Source organism: Silurus meridionalis, chromosome 17, assembly GCF_014805685.1.
Source record: "Silurus meridionalis isolate SWU-2019-XX chromosome 17, ASM1480568v1, whole genome shotgun sequence".
NCBI lineage: Eukaryota > Metazoa > Chordata > Actinopteri > Siluriformes > Siluridae > Silurus > Silurus meridionalis.
Window position 1 is genome coordinate 8,337,441 of NC_060900.1, and position 21,131 is coordinate 8,358,571.

The window sequence follows — 21,131 nt, forward strand, 5'->3', positions numbered from 1 at the left end:
AAAAAAAATGAAATGAAAATGGAATGGAATGAAAATGGAATGAAAAATCGGATGACTCACACGCTAACCAATAATGGAAGACTAATTCATTACGTGTTTTTGTAAATGTCACACTTGTGTTACACAGCATTTATTGAATATAAAAGTCAACCTTTGCATTGAGTTGTTTCTTATAGCTAAGTTTTGAAAGGTTTTCTTTTTAGTGGTGGGAAACTCAATTAATACTTTTAAAAGACTTAAACATTACCCGTATCAACTTTTTCTTGTTACTCAAACGTACGTAGCATCAACATTATTTGAGTGACATCGTACAGTACATGGAAGTAAGGCAAGCGGGAATAATGCTGCAAATGATTCATATTGCTTTCCTTGATAGCCTGCTAATCTAGCGCGTGTTGGCGCCTTCATTTTACACTTGCGGTTTGAGATATACACCGATGTCATGTAAGATGAAAGAATGAATGCATTTGTTTTTCGGTAAGTGTTTGATCCTTGTTAGTGGATCTCAGGAACACTATGAGTGAAGCAGAAATGCACCCATGGCAACATTAAAACAAGCTCTGTATAATCTACATTCTGCTGGGTAGAACAGAAGTTATGTTCCTGGGAAGTTTGTCTCCTGTTGTTGACTTGACCCCTCAGGCTTCCAAACCACTTTTGACGTAAGAACTTGTACAAGGGACTTTCCAAATAGAGAATCTTTTCGGGAAACCATTTCAACCCGTATTTCAAAATAAAACTGTTTAGAACGAATGTGAAAACAAGAGCAATGAAAACTATTTTTAAATCAGGGTTCAAGTAGCCATCTACTCCATGTATTTATACGTGATATGGGCCACTTTTATTAATAGCTTTTTCATTTGAGCTAGTGAACATGACCGTTTAAAAGAAATAGTTTAAATCTTCAAAACCTTGAAGAAAAAATGTCTTGAAATGAGGGGCAATTAGCAAATCAAATTTTGTTTGTCATACACACATACATACAGAGGACGACATGCAGTGAAATGCTTTGTACGACTGTCCAACATTTAAGCATTAAAAATGAATATATATATAAAAAATGAAGTATATAAATAAAAAAGTATAAACTCTAAAATATATATGAAAATATATGTATATACATGAATTAGTATGGCCGATATTGGAAGCACAATTTAAAGTGAGTTAGTGTGATTGTCCTTAAAGTGTCCATGTGCACTGTGGTGTGATATGAAGTGGCACTGTGCTGTTCAAGTCCAGAGTTGAAGTGACAGTCCAGAGTTTGGGTGTCATAACAGTGCAAAAAAAGTTGAGTGATGATGGAGAGAGAGAGGTCCAGTACTAGATCCATAGCAATATATTATATGATTTCTCATGAAGAAAAAAACATCATGGGAATCACATGGAAATAAGCATTCTATTAATTAAACAGTAAACACTGTACACCATATACAGGGTTACAATCTATTCAGTGCACACTACTTAAAGTCCAAATTACAGTGACGAACATGCATTGTACAATATACATGTACACTACATTTTAGGGGTGTAACGGTGCAGAACATTCACGGTTCGGTACGTACCTCGGTTTTAAAGTCGTGGTTCGTGCAAAACATAAAATTGCATGTCGTTTTTTATCAACACAGTTTTTTATTATTAACATTTGTGAACATCAACAGTTTACATTTTAGAACAATTTTAAATAAAATGCCTATTTGGTTCGTCTGTCTGTCTGTCTGTCTGTCTGTCTGTCTGTCTGTCTGTCTGTCTATCTCTCTCTCTCTCTATCTCTCTCTCTCTCTCTCTCTCTCTCTATCTATCTATCTATCTATCTATCTATCTATCTATCTATCTATGACACACACAAGGAATTTGGTTCCAGCTGTTAGTTACTCAAAGTACAGTCATAAATAAAACTATACATTCAGCTTGGACAATACAAGAAAAAAAACAGACTATACAGGACAATACAGACAATGTGAGACAATAAATATTGTATACCAATAAAAGAATAAATTTTATGAATGCAACATACTTTGTAATCATATTGATTTAATTGAGTAATCCATTAAATTGGCACAAATCAAATTGATTAAATAAATGGAACAATTAATGAAATAGTTAATGCATTAATATACTTGTTAGATAATACATGTGTGTGTGTGTGTGTGTGTGTGTGTGTTTTGTACATCTAATATTGAATTTTCTAAAGATATGTTCTACTTAAATGTTGTACATATTTCAGCATACTTTAACAAATGTCTTTATTCCTTCATTCATTCACTCCCTTAAATTTGGAAACAAATTCTAGCATTGGAGCTCTACAGCTGATATGGAGCTCATTATGTTTTAGTGGATCAACGCTCAAGGTCAGACACTTTGTTTTATTCAAACAAAAATTAGGGAAGAATTTATATGTATTTAAAAATTAACCTGTATTGCAGTTTATTCACAATATTAAGTGGAACATGTACAACACGCTACTTATGATTCAGAAATCAAAGTCTTTATTTAAATTTTTTCAAGTGTTGTTTAGAATATTCAGAGAATTCAATTGGAATTGTAATATTGTAGATTAAGTCGAATCAAGGCTTGGGTGTCGTTTGTTCACACCGCAACTTACAGTACAGTATTGTGTAGCTGACAACGTTTTCTAATAAATCAGTCAAACCCTCCTCTTTTTTAGCAAGTGACCACTCACGCAACATAGAGGAAAAATCCGTAAAACACTGCTAAATGCACATCATTAACAACATCCACAACAACAAACCTGGAGTGATGGTAGAACTGGGATTTATTTCTCCTATGCTGCATTAAGTTGCCTATTCAATATGGCACGAGCATTTGAACATGAACACAAGACATGAAGGCCCCACAAGATGTCAGTGTAAAACTAGTGAAAAATGGAGAAGGTCCCATTGCAGAAATGATGGTGGCTTTTCATAAGGCATAATTCAACCCTAACATCATCAGCCACTTTTAATATTTGGGGTTTTTTTTATTAAGGAAATACGTCAGACAACAAATGAGAGTTCGTTATTAAATAGATTACGAAAATGGAAAACAATGTGTTACAGTTCCAGCAGGATATCTTCAGTTGAGTGCTCAGCCCAGCTCTTTCTCTCTCTCTCTCTCTCTCTCTCTCTCTCTCGCTCTCTCTTTCTCTCAGCCATGTTGAATGAAATGTCACGGTTTTGTAGAGAGTATGTCTGAAGGTTAATAGCCGTCAAAATGACGTGACAAATTGGCCGAAGAACTCCGAATACAAAACAAACCGCCCTCACCACACAAAACAAGACGAAGCAGTATGGGGAGTTTTTTTTCTCCTGCAAAAAATCATTCTTTTCTTTTTGTTTTGCAAGCCTGAAAAAAGTTCACCCACTGTCTCTTTAATGACCCTACTTACCCTCCTACTTGGACGCCTGCATCTACTTACAGTTCAAGAACCTCCCATTTGGAGATCTGCGCTCAACAGAGATACATCGGCAAGTTGGCAGGGAAATCATGAAACAGATTTTGTTTTTAGATGCTAGGCCTTTGGAAATGTTGCAGGGTTACCACACAGTCCTAAATGATTAACGGGTATAAGCCTATAGCCTATTATTGATCATTTTGTAACGAGGTGACAATAATCGATTAATGATCGTGATGAACAGCGCAGCAGTAAGATTCTTTATGAAGGAGAAGCGTATTTTTTGTTAGTGAAGGCTGAAATAGGTCACTGCCACCCCATGGTAACATTAGCAGGATTAATATTGGCAGATTATCAGTGTGTTGACTGTCAGCCTGCCTTTTAGAGCAGGTGATTTTGTGCATGTAGGCAAAAAATTTCCCACATGGGCTGTTCTTCCAACTTGCTTTTCGGAATGTGGCAAACTTACATTGTCCTTTGGTTGCATATGAGCACCAGGTGAATGGCGTTTATATCTTGGAGACCAGGGCGCAGAGGTAAGGCTGTTTGGTTTGGAATTGATTTTATTTTTATTTATTTATTTTTTTTTTTTACTTTAAAACACTGTCTGGATATTTTGTTCCCCCCCGATCTTTCGAAGTTAGCATTTTTTTTTTTATATTAGCGCATATTATTAGTTGTAACCCTAAATATTTATTGCAATCCAATACTACATTTTTATAATGAATATTAAAAAGAAACAAGTAACTCACTTATATTTGTAGGTCCTTTTTATATTTGAGTGTATTTTTTACACTGAGGTTCTTATTGTACTGTAAAATGTACTATTTTGAAATAATATACTTTTTAAACCCAGCTATTTTTAGGATCCACAGTAACTTGTTTTCACCGAATGTAGTTTTCATTTCCAGACAGAAATCCACAAAGATCAATTTCCACAGGGTCGATGAAATAACTTCTATTTAGATCCCGAATCAACAAGCCAGATCCTGAGAGGACATGAGGAAGCAACCTTGGAAGAATTGAAATCCATTCTTTTGTGTGTGGAACACTGGGACCTTACTCTATAAACTAATATCATGAAGGCAAGGTGTAGGATACTCAAGAACTTTTCTTAGTCTTGAGTGATGGTTATTTGATCCCCTCCGTTTAACCCCTTGTGGAGGAATGTTTCAACCATTTTTGCTCTGTTAACACCCCGAACGTGTACAGTGTGAAATCGCATTCATCCAGTTGTAGTTGTCGATACTAAGAACGCACCAATACGAATATTTACACACGGTTTTGGAATGTACAGCGTAAACTTTCGGATAAGGAATACCCATGTTTATAGTTAATCGAGAGGAGTGCGAACGGTAAGAACTGATAACCCATGATGCTGTTTCGAAATGACACTATTGAGTACTTATTGTTATGCACCAATCAGGCATAACTTTATGACCACCTGCCTAATATTGTGCTGGTCAAAACAGTACCGACCCTTCGAGCATCAGCAGCATTAACTTTTTCAACAATTGAAGCTACAGCAGCTCGTCTGTTGGGGTCTCGGTCGTCGGTTCACTGCCGTTCCTTCCTCGGACCACTTTTGATCGATACTGACCAGTGCAGACCGGAAACGACCCACAAGAGTCACGGTTTTGGAGACGCTCTAACCCAGTCGTCTAGCCATCACAAACCGGGCCTTTCTCAAACGACCCTTCTCAAACCGTCGCCCATTTTTCCTGCTTCTAACACGTCAAATTCAAGGATAAAATGTTCACTTGCTGTCTAATATATCCAGGGGGCTACGATGAAGAAATAATCAGTGTTATGCCTGATCAGTGTATTCTCCAGTGTTCAGTAGTGTTAAAGTTGTGATTGCAGCAGCAGGTTTTAATTGCAGATCTATGGGTGTTGCATGTTAAAATATGACTGATCAAGATTCTGAGTCAGGGGTGCTGTAAAATCCAGGTATGAACAGGATTGAATGAAATGCCACTGGAAGTGTTGAGGGGGTGGGGGGGTGGACCGCGGCACTGCAGCTGACTACACACACGCATCCATCAAGAAACTGTTGCTCCTCTAGAAACCCATGGCTGGAGACGGTGTAACGGATTACTTCGGTTTGAACAAGTCCTCAGAAACGCCCGGTCCAGTGCCGGCTTTCTGACTCGGATATAAGCTCGGATGGGATCAGCGTAAAGCCGCGCCGTGAGGAGGACACAGGACTCAGCACCCGGATGTTGCCGCAAGCGCTCCATGGCGCTCAGGGAGCGACGCGAGGAGGCACTTCGTAACGCGCGGATTAACGGAGCGATCTGACGCTCGAGTACTGGTTCCTGCGCCGAAGCCGGTTTCAATAAACGGACTTTCAATGCGGAGGAAGGCATGGACGAGCCAGAGGAACCGACTGAAGGTAACGGGGAGAGAGAGAGAGAGAGAAGGGAAAGAAACCGACCGGCGCGCGCGCGGCTGTTCGCAGTTTGAACGCTCGGTCATGCACGCGCTCTCGCTCGGATCCTCCGTCATTGTATTTTCGTCGCTTCTCAGTTCTAAAATGTGGAACCCGTATTTATAAGACTTATAAGAATTTTCCAAATGCTCTCCCGGCTTCACGAGGATGGCAGAAAAGCGAAATCAAAGCATGATTAGGAATGCGATTGGAACACCATTTTACGGTTTTGATCAGAACATGATCTACGACAACTGACAGATGAGCTATCAGTGTCTCAAAACAAGATTTAATACCAGGCCTAGGCTGTGCACCATGTCTAGTGTGAATTTACTGCACCGATTTAAGATCTGATCTGATCTAATCACCAGTCTCAGTCAAAGTTGCTAATGGTGTCCACTTTAATAGATCCAGCTGCACATTTCTGCAGTTTCTGCAAATCATGTGGAAGCTGGACAGTGCCTAAGTGCATGCAGATACACACCAGGAGCTTTAATTAAAATGTTTAAAATTAAAATCCTGGCACGGATGTTGGTACCTGAGCATCCCCCCAGAAACCTCCTGGGAAATGTACCCGTAGTTTGCACAGAGTGGTGCGGAAAACAAAAAACGTTCCGTGAACGGGATACCTGCATGCGTCTGACATCTTGCTAATGAGATTTCTATTGAGTAGTAACTCAGAAAAGCACCTTCTTTCACCCGCAAATCAGCACCACCACGAACAAGATTGTAAAGCTATTGTGAGAACTTTCACAACACTATCACAGGGATGAACTCATCCAAACAGGATAGCTGAAATATCCTCAATTTCAACCTTCAAGTTTTGGTGGTCAGCTCAGATTTCTGTTCTGTTCTGTGGAACCTGATATGGTTTTCTGCTGTTGTAGCATAATGTATGAGTAAATATATATATTTTTTTCTGGCAGCTGGAACTACTTCGATCATTCTCCTCTGACCTCTGAATTACAAAATTTAACCCACAGATATTATATATTATATACATATATATACCATTCTGACTTTTGTTTTATAAACCCTAGAAAAGCAGCAGTTTTTGAAACACTCAACCCAACCTGTCTGCTAACAACAACATGCCATGATTAAAGTCACAATGTGCACGTGTACAGGTGTTCTTTTGTTTTAAAAGACGATGACGAGTGTGTAATTGTGTCCAGTAAAATATTAGTAGGAACATGTTCAGCTTAATAATACCTTTATTCAATGCCTATATCATTTGTAAAAGAGAGAGGGGGGGATTTAACGTCCAATCTACTAAAAGTACACAGTGAACTACTGAATCATCGTTAATCACATCAACATAAAAATTGTACATCAACCAGTTTTAATGTTGAACTATTAGTAAATGGAAAGAAGTCAGTGAGTAAGAAAAGTGCAATTTTATAGAGAACATCAAAACGACTCACTTAGCAATGCCTATTTCTGTGTTTTTCGGGGTTATGAAATTTCGAAACAGGTTGTATGTCGGACCTTTTTTTTGGTACACCCCGTTATAGGTTCACCACAGACCTTTTCTACAAATAAACCCGAAAAACCGAACACATTCATGTAGGTTCTTTATTTCCTACAAATAAAATGCTGAATGAACAGTATCATTTTGAGGTCTTCTGCTCCGTGTTTTAAAGGCCTCGACGAATGAGACTCCATAGACCTCTTAATTATGTTCTCACGGTTTGCTGCTTCCGAAATCTATCGTAAAGCCAATTTACATCCGATGTCACAGCGGCGTTTATGCTTTCATTTTAACAAGCGTTTTAGTCCACACCAGCTGCGTCAGAGGAGCGTACATCACGTCGTCCTTGTTTTACACTCCCGCCAATTTTATTATTTTTTTTTAGAAGCTTGCCTAAGTGAATTATAAAAAATCTGAAATGTTTTATGCTGCCAGAGTCTACAAACACGTCACGCTCGTTTATCGTACGCGTTTGTACGTTATTCACATTGCTATGTATATTGTTTAATACATATGGATGAAAAAAAGACTAATTGGCTGTTTGCTCAATGGCCTGCGGTCTCATGTCACTTTTTTTTTTTTTTATTATTATTGAGCTGTGTTGTAATCACAGCTGCTTTTCTCATCTATCATGTTTCATTGACAAGGTTGTACATTAGGTTGTTAGTTTTCTTAAAACAAATAAAGCATGTTGTGCCGGACGTGCGCATTTGAACGCTCGCAGTGTGAACCGAATGAACAATCGCTTCACTTTACACATCTGCCATTTTTTACTACATCACATTTAACCTGTACATAATGATATCATTAGTGAATGGCATTACTGCCAAATGCGATCCAAAAATTACTGTAGAAAACATCCAATAAGTTTGTTGCTACATCTACTGTACATATTTATTTTTGTCAAGTTTCATTTTAATGTTTTTTTTTCCCCTATTTCAGATCTTTGCACTGCAAATTCTTTATCTACAAAGAATTTTTAAAAAAAAATTACAGTTGGTGGGTGGGGGGAGGGAGGGGGGATTCTAGTGTAGTTCAAAAAGGACAAGGAGATATAAATCTTGAACTTGTTTTAATTGATAGAACATTTTTACTAATTAAAGTGCAATAATAAAAAAAACATTACAGTCCATGACTTGAGTTTAATGTGAGTTATGCACTTTTGCAGCAAAAAAAAAAAATCTCCTGTTATAAAGTCATTAATGATATTGAGAGAAATCGCAGACGCGGATTCAGAATTCAGACAGTGAGCGCACACATTGAACACATTTTCTCCCACTATCAATCAATAAGTGCAGTAGTTTCCATGGTGCGATTAATTTTTTTCCCCCCTTAAATAGTCTTTTTTTTATTTAGTAAAGTTTAAGATATAAAATGTATTTAAGTACAATAATTTAAACAAAACATACTAAAGTCATATTACAGATTTTTAAAAACTACTTTAAAAAAGTAAAAGTACACACAAAAAACCTAATCATTTGCACTAACGCGAGTAAATGTAATTTGTTACTTACCACCTCTGAGGCTTAGACAGAATAACAGCACTATGTTTCTTCAAGTCATGTTTAACAAGGTTGGAGACATGATCGGGATGGGAATAGCTTCGGTTTGTCACTTTCTTTTATCTATGGTCAGATCTTAACCTCCTGGCAGAGGCAAACATACACTATATTTCCAAAAGTATTAGGTCACCTGGTCATAGGTTGTGATTTTTGAGTATTCCATTCCACATTTAGGCCTCCATTCTTCAGTGAAGATGTTCTACTAGATTTTGGAGTGTGCTTATGGATATTTGTGTTCATCTGCCACAAGGGTATTACGAAAGGCAGGTACTGATATCATTCATATCAAAGGTGTTCGGTAGGGATGAGATCAGAGCTCTGTAGCAGGCCACTCAAGATCTTCCTCTCCCAAGCATGTAAACCAGATCTTCAAGGAGCTCACTTTGTGCTCAGGGGCATCGCCATGCTGCCAAGTTCAAGTGAACGCAACATTTTATTATGGCGCATCTAAAGACGTCTTATACGATTAGTGCCTCCGGCTTTGTGGTAACAGTTTGGAAAAGAACCACATACAGCGGGAAAGTTCAGGTGTCCCAGTACTTCTGGAAATATAGTGTATTTCGGGCTGAAATGCCAAAGAGTCCTGGTACAATTAATCAGGCTCAAATGGGGAAGTGGTGGCTCAGTGGTTAAGATGTTGAACTTCTGATCAGAAAATCGAATTGAAATCTCAGCACTACCAAGCTGCTACTGTTGGGCCCCTGAGCAAGCCCCTTAACCCTCAAATGCTCAGTTTTAGAAATGAGATAATTGTATCACAGGATATGAGCAGCTGCCAAATGCTGTAAATGTAAAGCAGTCGCATAAGCATAATTAAACCACCACAAAATTTTACACCCGCATTAACGAATGCAGTCTTTTTCGTAGCCAAACATCCTAATGATGTTAATGGCTAATAGACAAATGTTGTTGTAGCATCACCTCTGACTACACTTCTGACCTGTCTTGTACTGCAAATGATGCATGGTAAATTTCGTATTTCTGTATTTTATGAGATTCACTTCCAAACATCCTGTTACACAGTAGCATTCAATAGATCCTTTCAAATCTCAATGGTCTCTGCTAAACTATGCACTGCCATTGCTGTAATATTCGGTCTTATTTCTCCTTGTTCTTCACCATCCACCAGATCTTTGTTGAAACAATTGTGCTTATCGGTCAAATTCAAACTTTCTCTATATATAACTATATCAGCCATATGAAGCATTTTTATGACACTAATTGTACTAAAGTAAAATACAGTTAAATTAAGGATAATGCGATTTTTACCTGCTTACATCCTTTGTCTTTTCCTATGATGATGGATGACATTTGGTTAAGAGATTTATTTTGTGCAACCCCGTATTTATACACCAGGGAAGCAGGACATGCAAGAAGGTGCAAGTAAATTGTTTCGGGACTGAACAGAAAAATAATGTATGTTTTTCCAAGAATGTCTATTTATTTCCCTGTATTATAAATATTCATAAGGAATGATATATTTAAATGAAATCTAAACCATTTTCCCCAATCGTTTGAGTGTCAATTTAAAATGATTGCATGCCATCTTTGCATTTTGTGCATTTCTGCTTCATTTTTGAATGGTGCCAAGAGTTTTGGAAGGCATCCGATTGACTTTCATGCCGTTTTCCTGTGGAGCATCCTTGCAGTTATACAGGCTGCGTTTTCCGGAGCGTTGTCAAGGAGATTCGCTTTGTCCAAACACTTCTTTTTCGAAGACGATATTAATAGGCTTGTGATCATCTCGTATTGTGTGCCAAGTACATTTCATCTACAGTGTTTTCAGATTCGATTTACATCATGAAGTGTACCTGAGTGGGTGTGTAATATCCAGCACGAATAGAGTGCAGGAAGCACATGTGCACATCGATATGGCTCTGTAGTAGAACACCAGTTACGGATCCTGCAATCGGTGCAACAGTTTAAGTGTTTGCTTTGTTGTCATGGGATCGGAAGGATCGCAAAAGCCTAATGACGCTCAAGCCGTGTGTGGGCAGGAGTCCAGCAGAACATAACCGGTCCTGCTGTCTGGGCGGGTATCATGGCGTTCCTTTCTTTCTCCCGTCACTCAAAACCGCACTCGCCGATGTGCCAGCTCATGTGTATGAAAGAGAGAAAGTTTGGCTGCCGAAGCGGTTCAGAGGATACGGTAGCTGCACGTGTCTCTGAGAAAGCACGTGCTAGCCATCACCCTTTCAGCTGAGGGGGGGGGATGAGAATTGACTTGACATTGGCAATGACTGTGTATTTGGGAGGTACGAATGCCAAAATGCAGTTATTATCCATTAATGCTGGTGTGTATGATATGCTACTTGGGATACAGCTTAGTTCTTTTGACAGCAAGGCAGCAAGTGGCAGATTAAGTGACCTGGAAAGTGCTCAGCCAGTTACACATGACAGCTTATTGATTCCTTTTGTCTCTCTTTCCCTTTGTTTCAGTGAAGCATGAGAGCTCAATACAGAGATTTACCAAAGGGTTTTATAGCGAGTTTGTACGGAGTGTCTTAATACCAGCATTAATTATACAAATTTACCACATTTAATCAACAAGAATATGTCATTAAATAGAAGGGGTCATGACTTCGTGTCTCTCAGGTTGTAAAGCGTCTGTTTGATTTTTCCAAACTCTTGACCTTAGGTGTTTTTCTCTACTCCTCAGGGGCAAGCTATGCTATCAGCACACGGGCCCCTTCCTCTGGCGACGCACCTCCGCTTTGGTCAGAAAGCCCCTCCCTCTCCAGACAGTCCCTCCCCCAGTCCGGCGCTCTGTCCTGGCAAGCTGCGATTACTGCGGCGAGAAACGCCAGAGCCGACGGCACCCAGACCATAACTACATCGGACAGTGCTCCGGTCGGCTCGCTGTCGCAGCGGAAGAGGCAGCAGTATGCCAAGAGCAAGAAGCAGGGTAGCGCCACCAATAGCAGGCCTCCACGGGCACTCTTCTGCCTCACCCTCAACAACCCGATACGCAGGGCCTGCATCAGCCTGGTGGAGTGGAAGTATCCTTCCATCAGTTGTCCTCTGGTAGATCGTTCAAATATGCTCGAATGCTTGAACTAAAGCTTGTATAACGATTGGAACAAACTCTTGGACATTGCAGTCCTGCCTAGTAAGCATAACATACTATTGTTAGCATTTCTGGCCAGACTATTGTTAGTCTTATTATTTTAATTCAGCAGTGGCGTTTTCCTATAGGATTTTCCAATGAATAGAAGATCATAAAAAAATAGGAAATATGAAATGTCTATTAATTGGATTAGTATAAATCGGATCCAATAATAGTAATCTGTAAAGTTCAAGCATTTGGAGTATTTCAGCAGCATGTCTTCTGCAATACAGTTTCAAACATTTGATTATCTACTTTTTTTATGTTCTTTCCTGTTTTATTGTTAAAAGATGTTCCTTGACTATGTGTTGCTCAGACCCTTTGATATCTTTATATTGTTGTCTATTTTTGCCAACTGCGTGGCCTTAGCTGTTTACATCCCCTTCCCTGAAGATGATTCCAACTCGACTAATCATGACCTGGTGAGTACTACGGCTCAAACACAGACACCTTTCTTTCACTTTTGCAGACTTTCCACTAATTGTAAACTGATTTTTTGCATTTCAAATAGCCCCCTTAAACCATCATTCTGTTTCTGAGAGCCACGAAACATACAGGTGTTTCCTCACGAGCCTTTGCTTGCATTCACTCAGATCCTTGTCTCTTTGTGCTTTGGATCTGGCTGTGATTGGTTATTCAGTGCCATTCCTAGAGCTGTATGTTATCAGGTTTCCTAGGTCTGTCCGTTCAATAAAGATGTAAACGAAGCAGCCAGTTAATAGAAAGGACAGTGCTTGTGCTGGTAATTACGTCTCAGCTCAATTCTATTAATCTATGTGGAGAACAACACCGAATCCAGAGGTTCCATTTGCAAGGAAAACCTCACAGAGGGCATGAGGATGAAACCTTGAGATTAAAAATGGGCTCTATCCCCTCCTCTTCAGGGTGATGGTGAATTATAAATAAGAGTATGCACAGAGGCAAACAGTGCTGAGTGTATTCTACGTGAATCTTAGGCGAATGCAGGTCAGGCTTTACGATTACAGGAGCAGTTTTCGCTATTCAGCGAAACGGTTGCTTCATATTCGAATGCTTGAGATCGTATATGTTAGACATAATAGCACTACAACTGTGACATTCATTATTACAAAAAAATCCAATATATAATACATAATTGATGAGCAATACAAACAGTACTCATGAAACCGTTCCCATGACTGGTGGCAGCACGGCTAATAGGAGTAATTAAGAGATAGAGGAAATGATACAGACGCTAACATTACACTATCTTCCAGGAAAAGGTGACTCACTACGTTGTTTACATAGTAGCTTTGAAATTTCGATCTATTTTCGACAAACATGATGTATTATCAGAGAGGGGAGAAAATATTTAGAAAAACTAGGAGATGACTACTTTTGGACTTAACCACGGTAACCTTAGCCGCACATCTAAAGGCTAATTTTGGCGAAAATGAACACGTTCGTGTTTTATTTCGCCTGCAAGCAAACAAGCCGCTTTATTAACATTAAAATCGGTGTAGGGATTGGAACCTCTTTGACCTGCACGAATGGATGCTACGTCATCAACAGCTCATCGCTGACTACACGTCTGCTGTCAGAGCGGTGTTAGCGATGGAAGCAGCATGTGTGTCCATGTGTGTGTGTACATGCTGCTGAGACGGTGATTGTTTGTTATGAGTGGGTTATGGTACCTTTCACCTTTGCTCACCCACATACGTCCGTGGGGTAATTAAAATGATGCAGTTCCTGTACTTTTATTGCTTCTTTTGTTGTTTTGTCTGGGTTCCAAGCACTGAGGAATAACTAGCCTCTTGAGGAAACACTATACAAAAGGTGCTTGGGCCCCGAATATTGCTAACTATGTTTATTGATGTACTACGTTGTCAAAGCTTGTTTACTTTTTTCAAGCATGCTGTATCAACAGCTGACGCACACAAAAGGGCTACGTAATTGCCATCCATACGATAAAGACAACAGGGTATAAGTGTGTACGTGCCTGTGGAATGGTTAGATCTGTTGGTGTACTTGGCGCTGGAGTTTAGTTGGTGCAGCCTAGTAGGTTAAGCCCTGCTGTGGATTAGCAGTTTCATGTTTCATGTGTGTCAGGCCCTCTCTAATTGATTTTTTTCATTATTTTTAGTTAAAGGACTTTTTTAATGATACACCAATCAGCATAACATTATGACCACCTGCCTAATATTGTGTTGGTCCCTTTTTTCGCTGCCAAAACAGTCCTGATCTACTGAGCATTAACAGCATTAAGTTCCTCAGCAATTTGAGCTACAGGAGCTCGTCTGTTGGATCAGACCACACTGACCAGCCTTTGCGTTCCTTCCTTGGACCACTTTTGATAGATACTGACCACTGCAGACCCTCGCGAACGTGAACAAGACTGGTTTTAAGCCCGGTCCTCAAAAAACAGATTGTTATTGCATTCATTAAGTCCTTATTGGTTTCACATAAGTGACTGACTATAGTTGTGTTTAATTTTCAGAGAAACTTTTTTCCCCCACATATATAATCCAGATGTGATAAGTTTTAGTACAACTAGGCAAATTTGATGGTTTATGCGTTTCAGTACTTTTTTGTTCAGTGTGCTGGTTTTGTCAAACAGAATTATATGCCCCATGCACCTTATAAGTCCCTGTTAGTGAGATGTTAGCTGTTACTATAGAAACATCAGAATCAATGAATTAATGTAAACCTGTGGTTTGCCTTGCAGCTGTCATTATAGAAAGACTGCTGTCAAAGAAAATCTATTAACACCTTCTGTCCAGTTTGAATATACAATTTCTCAGTATATTTTGTAATATAGTGGTACCCTAACTTATTCATTTGTAATGGCCAGCTAGCGCGCAAGGAAAGGTGATACTGCTTCATAGCTTTAGGTAGTTTGGGATTCTGTCTGTATGGCGTTTCCCATGTTCTTCCAGTGGATCTGTGGGTTTTTATCAGGTTTTCTGGTATCTTCTACAAGTCCCAAAAAACTTGGCAAATGTGCAAACGTCTGGATCCACCATGTTGTTGACCAGGATAAAGTTCCATGTTGCTAATGCAGCTAACAGGGTCTGGTAACACAGTATGTATAGGTTTTCTAACTTCCAACTAACATGCAAAAAACTTGACATTTTAATTTACTGTTAAAAAATAACAGTCAAAGTACTAGGTTTAAGTATGTTTAGTGCAACAGTGAGGAAAAAAGATTTTATTATTTGCAAAGGCAAGGGGCATTAGTTTGTAGACAGACACAATGGCGCCAGGAGAACGCTCAATACTGCAGTAAGTCACCATGTGTAATACCTGCTGAAAGTGGTGCAGTGGGATTTAGCTATTGCTTCTTCTCCACCTAAAAAGAGCAATACAGGAGCACTTTAGTTTTTTTAGTCTGTCTAGCTCTCTTACGTTCTCTCTGTACACTCTAACAGATGAGGTTTCCAAAGTTTAACTTTTCAATTTGTAAATCCACCAACAACCAGCACAAGAATTTCACCAGAAACATGTAATTATCTGAGTGCGAAATTTCTTCTCTTTTCTTTATCAGCAGAATCGAAATTATAACATTTAGAATTTGTTTTTGATTTCGCCCACATTTTGGGACCAGATCGATTTACAGTTATAACAACTTCTTAAAATGTGTGTGTGTGTGTGTGTGTGTGTGTGTGTGTGTGTGTGTGTGTGTGTGTGTGTGTTTAGATCTTTCACTGGATGGCCTTCAGATAATAAATAAAGCTTAAAAAGCACAGCTTAGCAAGTGGAGTGGGTTGGTGTGTGTGTGTGTGTGTGTGTGTGTGTGTGTGTGTGCGTGTGCGTTTGTGTGTGTATGTATGTATGCCTGTATGCCAAGTAGTATTCCCAGAAAACGTCAGGTTGTGTATGTCTAACTGTTGGGATTAAGAGTTTAGCCAGAGAGCAGACAGTATAAGCAGTATTGGGTGTGTATGAGTGTATGTGTGTATTTGCTTGTACGTGCATCTCATTACAAGGTGTTTAGATCATGTAATTGATATTTATTTTACACTGTTTTGTTATCAGTACATGTGGATGTACTGTATATATAATATAATTAGTGTGTTAGTGTATTGGGCATTGCATATTGTTTGGCTTTTGTCTTTGGCTCTGCAATAGATCTACAATACATACCAGTAGAGGAACGTTGCCTGACATATCCCATGCACAATTTAAAATACCACTATATGAACACTTGAGTATTTTTTATTTTTTTTTTTATTTAACCTTTATTTTTACAGGCAAGTCATTAAGAACAGGTTCCTATTTACAATGGCGGCCTGACAAGTGGAATAACCACTTAGGGAAAGGGAAGTAGGGCTAAAATAAATACAAAACATAAAAAAAAAAAAAAATACATACAAAATGAACATATTGGGATACCAGCCTTTTCCAGACATACAACGTGGTATTAAAAATGTTTTTAGACTAGTTTTGTTTACAACAAAGTACTTTGTTTATCTATGTTTACACACTATCCCCTTCAAAATAGTCCCCTTGCACAACAATGCAGCGCTCCCAGCGTTTCTGCCACTTCTGGAATGTGTCCTTGAAATCTTCTTTTCGAAGCGTGTCAAGCACTTTCTGCAACTCGTGCTGGATCTCCGCAACGGTGTTAAAACGGCGACCCTTGAGCCGGATCTTCATTTTCGGGAAGAGGGTGAAGTCCGTAGGAAAAGAGTGGGTGTGGAAGTGAGATTTTTGGCAAGACTTTCAAGTGTGAGGAGAGCTTGGTGACAGGGTGATCTAACCATGAAGAAATTGCAGAAATAGTAATGCACACAGTCAGAAAAGCACCAGTTGCACAGCTCCTGATGAACACAGGACAATATGTTTTGGCAAACTGACTTAAGGAGGTCGGTGCTCTTTGTGACTGTGTGTGCAGCCTTGTGCTGCCATCTGTTGGTGTGTTACAAAACTGGTCTCGAACCTTTTTGATTTTCCCTCGTATATATATATTTCTTCCACAAACTGTTACTATACAATTGTACAGGTGTCTTTGGTTGCAGTGGTATTAAACATGTATTTACTTGACCTTGGAGACCCAAACCTGTGAGCTCTATTATTCAATTCAATTCATTTTTATTTGTATAGCGCTTTTAACAATGAACATTGTCTCAAAGCAGCTTTACATAGAAAATGTGGTGATTAAAAGTGAATATGTTCTTTATAAGTAAGATTATCCCTGATGGTGCCGGTGGCGACTGTGGCAAGGAAAAACTCCCTGAGATGGCATAAGGAAGAAACCTTGAGAGGAACCAGACTCAAGAGGGAACCCATCCTCATCTGGGTTGCACTGAATGTCCATTTATAGCAGATATACGATGTTGCGGGGTGCAGTGATGGTGATCAGAAGTGAAAAGAAATCCTGAGTCTGTGTAGCAGACTGTTGACATTAGCTACAGTCCAATCCATCCTCAAAGCTCTCGTTCTTACTCCGGAATTTCATGGAACCACCCAAGGCGTTGATGGGAAACCGTCCCAAGCTGCACAGAGTGGCCTCCAGTCGAAGAGAACACTATCCAGAGGCAGGCCTGGACGAAGTGGGAAGATCCACGAAGGGGGGAGGGGCAGGAACAGTGGTCACTGCAACCTCAGGAGCATGTTTAACTCGACCGAGAGAGATAGATAGAGAGAGAGAGAGAGAGAGAGAGAGAGAGAGAGAGAAGGATATGTATTATTATGTCTTTATTGTTGTATGGAAGTTAATGTCACTGTGCAGTTTGGACTCCGGCAAGACTCGCTATGGCAGCATAGCTCAAAGGGAGGACCAAAAGGTAACACCGACATGAGGGATCTCTGGGATAAGAGACGACCCACCACACCACCGTCAACAAACCTGAGTGAATGTGTTCAAGTGAGGGGACGAAAGCATACAAAAATCCCAGTTCACCAAACACTCTATATCCATGTTCCCTCCAGATCTGCGCCTTTACCTAAGAAAAAAGATCTACTGATCAAAGGCTTGACTAAATAAATACGTTTTCAACCTCAACTTAAACACTGAGACTGTGTCTGAGTCCCGAACACTGGTTGGAAGGCTGTTCCATAACTGTATAAGAGAAAGATCTGCCCCCTGCTGTAGTCTTCATTATTTAAGGTACCAACAGATAGCCAGCACCTTTTGATCTAAGTAGGTGTGGAGGATCATACTGGTACAGAAGTTCACTCAGAATGAAGATCTTAAGTGGCCTGCTGTAAAGCTCCGACCTCAACCTGATTTAGGATGAATTAGAACACTGACTGCACCGCAGGCCTCCTCACGTCATTCTACATCATTAGCTGACTAACACCTTGTGGCCAAATGAGCACAAATCTCTACACCCATAACTCAAAATCAAGTGGAACATCTTCCCAGAAAAGTAGAGGTTATTATAACAGCAAATGGGGACTAAATGTGGAATGTGATGTATATGAATCACATATGAAGCATATATTAATTTTATTTTCAGCTGTCCACAAACTTCATAATCCATATAGTGTATTTTGCAGGGTGACAAATTGATGGCAAGCAGAAACAATATTGCACATCATACCTGAAATAAATGAGGACTGATCTTGTTGGCGTGGAAACCAGTTGATTAGTGAAGACACAGTGTTCTCACTGAAAGCAACGCTGCAATGTCTTTACTTCCCGTGACGAACATTAAGTGAAGTAACCTAGTAGTGGCAGCTATAAAAATATACCCGGTACCATAATGATTATCCTTCTGTATTTTTTTATTTAGTTTATACTAGTTTTTACACATTTAACAGGACATGCTTTTTAAAATACAGCCCTTTTCAGTCTGTCTCTCGTTCATTCTTTTTAAAAATCTCTCTTCCTCATACTAGCTCGTTGACTGTATGTGGGCTTTTTGAGTGGGCGTTATGACAACAAGAAGACCGGCGCTCATTAATGTGCACAACTACACACACGTTTGTCATACTATCCTGTGAGGACCTTTCTTTTGACATGATTATGACTGCAACTCATCAAAGTTTTGCTACTCCTAAAACTAGCTTCGATCTCAAGCTCCTTATCCAGAAAACAATCGTTTTACCGCTTGAAGCTGTTTAAAAAAATCCTGCTGACATTTAACTGGTTCCACCAAAACACACACATACCCCCCTCTCACACACCCACAGACATGCCAGTGATACCTTGACTAGCCTGAGGGTTGTGTAAATCCTAAGTAGTCTTTTTTTTATCATCAGGTCATCATTTCTGTCAAGAGAAAACTGCACACAAAAACCCTGACTGTGTAAACTTGTCGACTGGTCAAGCAATGAACATTTTTCATTCACTAAGCTATTGGAAGTGTACAGGAAAGTGATATCGTTACAAGACAATACATTTAGATCAGACTTTCCATACGGTCCTCAGAAATCTGTTTGTCAGTAACCATGCCTGTTTTTTTTTTCTATATTTTCTATATGATATTGGATAAAGTGTTTTAAGAGCCGACGTCAATCTTCAGATGGACCATCACGTGTTAATTTTTGATTGGAAGGTCAGATCGGAAGCTCCGGTATGAGCAAGCTGCCACCCTTAGGGCCCTTGAGCTCTTATCCCTCTGTGCTCCAATGGCCCTGTATCATGGCTGACCCTGCGCTCTGACCCCAGCTTCCTACATCGATGAGATATGTGAAGAAATAAAAATCAATGAATAAAAAATAAGAATAAAAAAAAAAACAATAATAAAGCCACACCACTGGAGGCAGCTGTTGATTGTGGATATGTACATCACACAATTTTTCTCTGCTGCCTACATACATGCAGTCAAACAATTTGAACAAAAATATTGGGACATAAGTAATGACCTTGGATGCAGTAGATTACATTTTTCCCTTCACTTGAACTGTGTATATACATTATTAAATGAAGAGGAAAAAAAGACTGGTGACTATTGCTAAATGATAATAGAAGCTAACTTGTTCGCCTCAGAATGTAAAATAGATGAAACAGCATCTGTTATTTATAAGAAAAAAAAGATAATTTGCTACAGTATAAGAGCAATAAAACAACTTTCACACAGTCCACACTGATAGTTGATAGCTGGAACAATCAGTAAAAAAATCCATACCGATAGTTTCTCCGGGTTGCTGTCATTACGGCGAATCTCTAATAGCACGTGTTTGTTTTTGATTGCTTGTTTGAGATCTATCTAGGACAGAATCGTCTACAGAATTTACAAAGCACAATATATATTTAATGAATTCATTGCTTTCAATAGCTAAATTTTTTATCACATGATGGACAGCTACGTTATTATGTTTTGTATTATGAAATATTTGTGTATAATTTTATTTAGTATTTTTTAAGTAATTTCGGCTACCATAGCCTTCAATGGCCCTTCAGTACTTTGTGCTTTTTCTTATCAGGCTTACGTTATTGAGGAGTCATTTTATCCTCATGCAAAGCTTTTGTCTTAATTTGGTCTTCAATTCATCTGGAATGAATTTCTGGCAGTTATGAACTGAAATAATAACAGAAAAGTATACTCTGAGGTTATCGTGGATTATTCACCACATACACCGTACTCAGTCGTGCACAAGCTCCATGCGTCTGACCGGAGATTAGTGGAGCTTAGCGGAAGAATAAATACAGCACAGATGCGGTGGAAGGAGGTGGAAAAGTGAACAGCCAAAAAAACTTAAGTCGCAACATAATCACCATCATGAAAAATATAACAGAGTAATGACTACTGCAGGTTATGTAACACTTTTAATTCCTAGCTATGCTTAGAGCTTATTTATCTGTTAAGCATCACATGGTTTTGGATGGGCGAACTTTGCACTTTTTTTGATACATGACGCACTGCTGTTTTTTTTGTTTGTTTGTTTGTTGTTTTTTTTATCTCTTTATATTCAATAAAGAGGGGAAAAAAGCCTTGTGAGGCAACAATTCGACTAAAGCTGCGTGAAACCTTAAATAGAGCAGTACCAGTAAACTTTTCCTTTTTTACCTTACGCACGTTGTTTTTTTTTCCTTGCCTTTTTTAACTGTCATAAAACATGTATTCATATTTGAGTCATGTTTTTGTAAAACGTTTTGATAATAATTATGAAACAACTGCTTTTAAATGGCGTTCGTGTCCTTTTTACATATCTGGCTGTGATTGGACAGTGCTGGCATTTCAGTAGCTCGACTGCAACAGACATGAATTTCAAATGAAAATGCAATTCCAAAGCACAGTTAGCAAACAATTCCTTAAAAACCA

At 39.1% G+C, this 21,131-nt stretch overlaps 1 protein-coding gene across 34 annotated transcripts in view; it reads left to right on the forward strand.

The window, feature by feature from the left end:
- Window positions 1-21,131, forward strand: part of cacna1db (calcium channel, voltage-dependent, L type, alpha 1D subunit, b) — a 116,858-nt gene that overhangs the window by 5,695 nt on the left and 90,032 nt on the right. For 32 of the 34 annotated variants that reach the window (XM_046871570.1, XM_046871575.1, XM_046871572.1 and 29 more), the window contains exons 2-3: window positions 11,515-11,854; window positions 12,278-12,383. In XM_046871570.1, coding sequence (XP_046727526.1) covers window positions 11,515-11,854; window positions 12,278-12,383 — 446 coding nt within the window. Of the gene's footprint in view, window positions 1-3,430; window positions 3,928-5,418; window positions 5,787-11,514; window positions 11,855-12,277; window positions 12,384-21,131 lie in introns of those variants that run through there. The other 2 variants (XM_046871589.1, XM_046871591.1) reach the window with 2 other exon arrangements.